Here is a 6,206-nt window from a genome sequence, read left to right on the forward strand (position 1 = left end):
ATCCAGATACTATACTTCTAGCGATGTAGCCTAGAATCACAATGGCTTTTTTAGCTGCTGCATCCCACTGTTTGCTTATGCTCATCTTGTGGTCTGCTAAGACACCTAAATCCTTTTCACATGTACTGTTTTCAAGCCAGATATCACCCATCCTTTATATGTACATTTCATTTTTTTCTGCCTTACGTTTCTCTTTGTTGGAATTCATTTTATTTTTGGACCAGCCCTATAATCTGTTCAAGTCATTTTGGATTATGATCCTAGAATATTAGCTATCCCTCCCAATTGGGGGGGGGGGGGGGGGTCATATGCAAATTTGATCAGCAAGCCTTTAATTCAATTGTCCAAGTAATTGATAAAGTTGCTGAATAGCACTGGGCCCAGGACAGACCCCTTGTGACACTCCACTGGTCATTCTCTCCATAATGAAGAGGAGCCATTGCTGAGCACCTTTTGAGTTCAGCCAGTCAGCCAATTGCCAATCCACCTAATAGTAGCATTGTCTGGCCCACATTTTATTAGCTTCTTTGTGAGAATGTCATGAGGAACCTTGACATTCAGCCTTACTGAAATCAAAATATGTTACATCAATTGCATTCCCGTCATTTACCAAGTTTGTAACTCTTATCAAAAAAGATATAAAGCTAGTCTGGCATGACTTGCTTTTGAGAAACCTGTTTTGACTTTTAGTGAACATGGCATTTCTTCTGAAGATAGACGGCTGAGAAATCCCATAAATCCCTTGTGAAATCTTCATGTATTGGTGAGAGATGCCAGCTGTAGGGCATGTATTCAGTTGATGCAGGGTACTTGCCTGACCTCTTGGGCATTGCTGTTGCCCTGCATGAAATGAAAATTTTGTATTTTGTTGCTTAACGCAGGAATGGACCGCTTTAGTAGAGATGTTTGTCTGTTATAGTTACTGCTGAAATTGCAATTATAACTCTTAATCTTATAAACAACTGATTTTTTTGACTGAGAAATCCTAGAAAGGCTTTTAGATTTCCAGGATTTTTTAAAGAATAGAGTTTGAAAGCTACTTCCTTAAGCTATGACAACAATTCTTGGTCAAAATTTTGATGGCATATTGGCAGGGTGGGGAAGGGCTAGTACAAAGATTCTTGCCCTGGATCAAACGTATATGTCAGTGCTTATAACCCCTGCGTGCATTTGCCTACTTTTCTTAAGGCTGCAGGTGGAGGAGCGTCCACGACAGGAGGAGGAAGTTGGGACACGGCGTGGCGACTTCACCCGCCAGGAGTACCTACGGCGTCACCAGCTCAAGCTGATGGAAGACCTGGACAAGGTGCTGCGGCAGAAGCCCACCACGGTGCGTGCCCTGAAGAAGGGGCGACCCAAGACGGTCTTCTGTGATGACTCTGCTCTTGCCCGCAGCCCAGTGAAAGGACTCCTTGGTAAGGGGCGCATCTGCCTTGCTTGGGAGGTGTGGAGGGAAAGGCAGGACAGGAATGCCCAGTAGACAGGATTTTTATTTTTGTATTTTAACAAGGCTGCACTCTTCTTTAAGAAACAAGAATAGAGGATGTTTTAGAAGTGGAATGGACCAAAGCTCAAGGGCAGAGGAGATGTTGTGATGGTCTTTCATCTCCTTCCTGCAGGACATTGGTGCCAGTGAGGGAATCTTTGATGTCCTCTCTGAGGCTCCAGGGGTAAAGATGGCCCAAATATTCATGGCTGTCCTAGTGACTTCATATCTGTTTCATTTGCTGTCTACTTGTCTGCCAAGATGGGCACATTTTGCACTTGGCTTTTACTGCAGGGCAAATGAATGTTTGTCAATTGAGTTTTATTTCAGGGTGTAGGTGCTAAGTCAACACCTAACTGTCAATATTTTTCTTAGGATCCAAGCTCAGCAAGGTGTACTCCCAGTCAACTCTTTCGCTTTCAACAGTAGCCAATGATCCTGGTAATTCACTTTCCATCAAAAGATCTTCTCGGTGAGTATGCCGTGCTCCTCCACAGCCTTCAGGAATTGTTCCTCTGATGCAAGAAGCCTGCAATGCAACTGGCACTTGGGTGGCTGGTGGATAGCCTTTAGTTCTGAGATCAGGGCCTTCTGCCTGCTTGTATTGTTATTCTTGTTTTTATCTTGCAACTAAGACAAAGTAGTTGAATGCCTTAGAAAATTGGGTTGGTTGTACAGCTGTGGGTTTGTGGAATCAAAGGTGAAATATTGATATTTTCTACAGAGCTGCATCCCCTTCAGGGCCAATGTCCCCCAGTCGGTTGATTTCAAACCAGAGTCGGGAGCGGGACTGGGAGAATGCCTCCACCGCTTCCTCACCCGCTTCCATTCCAGAATACACTGGTAAGTCGCTGTTGTTCCATCCTGCACTTCCCAAACCTCCCTGCTCCCTGGCTTCCCTCCTTTGTCCCTCACACTGCTCAGCTGAATCCCACATTTTCCAGATACCTCAATAAAACCACCTGACATTAGCTACTGTGGTATACCTAGGGGCCTTGGGGGACCTTCAAAACCCATCTTCATGCTGTCCAAGGGATTTGTAAATACACATCGACATATTTTCCTCTGAGTAAGAGGGAAGATTTTTCTTTGTTGCCTCTGCTGATCCTTCCCTTTTCTCTGCAGGGCCAAAGCTGTACAAGGAGCCCAGTGCCAAGTCTAATAAATACATTATCCACAATGCCCTGTCTCACTGCTGCCTTGCTGGCAAAGTCAATGAGCCCCAGAAGAACCGCATCCTGGAGGTAAGCTGGAGGCGATTAGGATGGTGGATATGTTTGAAATGGGGGAGTGGTTCTTAAAAGGGGCCGTGTACATAGCACGTTTGCCTGAAGGTCTGTAAAGGTTTGCTTCAAAGAAACAAATTAGAATTGAAACTCTTGCCATAAAAGAAACATTTTACCAGTGTCTTTGTATATAATGAGAACGCTAGGCAGGTTTGGAAGAGCATTCTCCCTCAAATCTCTGATGTAAAAGAAAGCATTATGAGAAACTATGCATTGTGGAGCCTCCAAGGGTGATTTTAAGAAGAAAGAAGATGACACTCCTTTGAGTAAATTATTTCTAAGCTTTTTGGAGATTTAAAGATTAGCACCATTGCTTGGAATTGGGCCCAGGAACTGAGTAGTAACTGCTGCAGTTAAACAATGCAGGAGGAATGCACTTGATACAACCAGTCTCAGCTGAACAGTCTTGTTGCTCTGTCTTGCAGCAGCTGAAGCATCTGGAATATCTATCTATCTATCTATCTATCTATCTATCTATCTATCTATCTATCTTATCTATCTATCTTATCTATCTATCTTATCTATCTATCTTATCTATCTATCTTATCTATCTATCTTATCTATCTTATCTATCTATCTTATCTTCTCTCTCTCTCTCTCTCTCTCTCTCTCTCTCTCTCTTTAAAGGTAGTTTGCATATACCACATGGGAATTTATCAGTGCATGGAAAACTGCAACCAAGCTATCTCTGACCAGGCCACTGGGGAGCAAGTTGTGATTTTCTAGATGCTGTTGATCTGCAGCTCCCAGATCACAATATGCCCATCCCAGTTTGAGTAGTAGCTGGTAGACCAGCTAAAACTGATGAAACACCATCTCTGCCATGGAGTCCATTTGGATCCATGAGCCCCCCCACCAGGCTACAGATCTTATTCTTTCACAGGACTGCAAACCTGGTTAGAACAAGATAAAACACCACTTAACCCGCAAGACAGACCACCACATCTCAATTACAATGACACTTGTGGTTAACCCTGAGACACTAATCCTGTTATCACTTAAAGAAATGCTGTGTAACTTACAAATCCTTAAATTTCCTAGGTATGATATAAGATGAAAATAAAGGACAGGTGTTTGGGCAGAATGCTGGTTGAGATGTGAAAGCAATTGAACTTTCTGCCAGAAGGGAAGAGATGCCACCTTTGTGGTGGCAGATCCATCATAGCTGAAAGTAGCACACATTTCTCCTTCTATCCATGGATATGAAGAAAACGTTGTTTTGCTTTGTAGTTATCCACAAGAACCTATAACTATTCTTCTAGTACTTGCAGGGCAGATGAGAGTCAGTGTGTGGTAGAGTTTTAAACTAGGACTTGGGAACCCCACATTCAAGTCACGTTGAGCCATTGAACTCCGTGACTCTGGGACAGTCACATGATGTCCTAAGAATAAGGTGGGGAAGCTCCACCTGCCACTTTCAAGCTCATTGGAGGGTACTCAGAATATCAGCGGTAGATAACGACATTTCAAATGCGGCAGGAATGCCTTTATACTTCATTTTGTTCTTACAAAACTGCAAATTACACCTTTCCTCTCTTTTCTGCCATATTAGGAAGTTGAGAAGAGCAAAGCCAATCACTTCCTCATTCTCTTCCGTGATTCAAGCTGCCAGTTCCGCGCACTCTACACGCTCTCAGGGGAGACAGATGAACTCACGCGCTTGGCAGGCTATGGTCCACGAACCATCACTTTGCCCATGATCGAAGGCATCTACAAGTACAGCTCTGATCGCAAGCGCTTTACCCAGATTCCCAGCAAGACCATGTCCATGAGTGTGGATGCCTTCACCATCCAAGGCCATCTCTGGCAGACCAAGAAGCCAGGCACCCCCAAGAAGCCCGGTACTCCAAAATAACCAGCACCTGCCAAGCTTGGTGTCTACTGTCTTCTCTATTTCTACATGAACTTTGGGCTGCTCTTAAGTTGCCAGCCCAGTGTAGATACATGGGGTCTTCCATGATGAGTGGCTTGAGTAGACAGGGCTTCCAAGCATGGGTGTACATTTTGGCATGGACCATTGCTGTCTGGCTGGATCAGAACCAGCTGAGAACCTTTTCTATAGTTCTGATACCTGCACTCAGCATGAGGCAACCATTGACTATCAGCATTGGGGTGGGAGAAAGAAGGAGAGGACAGATGCTCTGGAAACTGCCAAATCCCATGATAAGCTAGCGGCTAAGAGTTGCCATAGTGACGCTGCCCTACATAGGGCTTGGGGGGTGGGTGTGCGCGGTCTGCCTTCCTCCAGCCACCATCTGAATGTCAGGCCACAGCCAGAGAAACCACAGGGCTCTTTTTCTGACTCCTACTTGCCCAGGGACAGGTCCCCAGGCCCTCCCTGGTTCTGTGGTGGATTTCTCATTCCCTGGCTGTCCTTGTTTATATTTTATACATACTATACATATATATATATTGGAGCTATTTAATGATTTTTCAATTATTTGTATATAAAAAGGAGCAAATTGCATTTCGAACAATGGGATTGGGTTAATTTGTATATGAGGTTGGCATGGTGGGGTATCACAGCAGGGTGTGTGTATGTATGTTTCTTCCTTCAGTATCTTTCACTGAATGTCTTTTCCTCTTGAACATTTTTAGTCTCCTCCTTCTTGTGCACAAGGGCTATTTGGAGTAGGGGTGGGGAAAGGGGTAACTTTTTAGCAGGCATTTTGGGAATAAAGAGTCTGTCTTTCTGGTGAAGCCCAGCACGCTTTAGCTGGCCACTTTGCGTTGAATGCCTGGAAGCTGATTGTTGATATAGTCCCAGAGCAGGTCTCTGTGGATCCTAATTTGAGTTGCCAAAAGAAAGAAGACACCTACCACTCTGGGGAACAGTGCGCCCCCAAGTTATCTTCCTTCCCCAGATGCTAGGCACTAGTCTGAAGCATTGGCACCAAGGCTAGAGACAGTGAATGTAGGTTGCTCCTTTAATCCCTTTTAAGAGAGAGGACATTTTGGTCCAGAGTGCTGCTAGGTCCCATCACCACGTCACTCAAGCCCTTCTTTCCCCCATCCACCTCTGCTTAATCTCAAGGCAGAGCGTGTGGTGGGGGGCACAGTCACACAGCTTGGATTCCCTGCCCTGATTCCTGGTCTCTCGTGGTTGTTTGTTGCTGACTGAATGTCATGTAGGTGTTTGGGGGGGTTCAGTATAGTGCAGGGTTGGGTTGGTGTAAAAAGCAGGTGGGGACTTTGCCCTGGCTGCTTAATAAAGTAACTTAAATGAGTTTGTTTCTGGTCATTACTTGGTTAATTTGGGGGGGAAAAGAAGCAAAACACCTAACTTTTAAAAGGGTCCATGGCCCAAGAATGATCGGCAAATGTGATCTGTTCTTTCTGTAATTTGGCATCCAAAGAGAGAAGGAAGGACAGCCATGTCTAAATATTTGTAAGGATGTCATAAGGAAAGGGATTGGACTGGATGGCCCTTAGGG

The 6,206-nt window shown here is 44.7% G+C and overlaps 1 protein-coding gene across 6 annotated transcripts in view; it reads left to right on the forward strand.

Moving 5' to 3' along the window:
- CAMSAP3 (calmodulin regulated spectrin associated protein family member 3) overlaps window positions 1–5,999 on the forward strand; it is a 50,597-nt gene extending 44,598 nt beyond the window's left edge. For all 6 annotated transcript variants that reach the window (XM_060764406.2, XM_060764407.2, XM_060764411.2 and 3 more), the window contains 5 exons: window positions 1,189–1,415; window positions 1,862–1,958; window positions 2,211–2,329; window positions 2,612–2,730; window positions 4,325–5,999. In XM_060764406.2, coding sequence (XP_060620389.2) covers window positions 1,189–1,415; window positions 1,862–1,958; window positions 2,211–2,329; window positions 2,612–2,730; window positions 4,325–4,627 — 865 coding nt within the window. In that variant the 3' untranslated portion in view covers window positions 4,628–5,999. The remainder of the gene's footprint in view (window positions 1–1,188; window positions 1,416–1,861; window positions 1,959–2,210; window positions 2,330–2,611; window positions 2,731–4,324) is intronic.
- Window positions 6,000–6,206: the final 207 nt, after the last annotated feature.

Source organism: Anolis sagrei, chromosome 2 (assembly GCF_037176765.1).
Source record: "Anolis sagrei isolate rAnoSag1 chromosome 2, rAnoSag1.mat, whole genome shotgun sequence".
Taxonomy (NCBI): Eukaryota; Metazoa; Chordata; class Lepidosauria; order Squamata; family Dactyloidae; genus Anolis; species Anolis sagrei.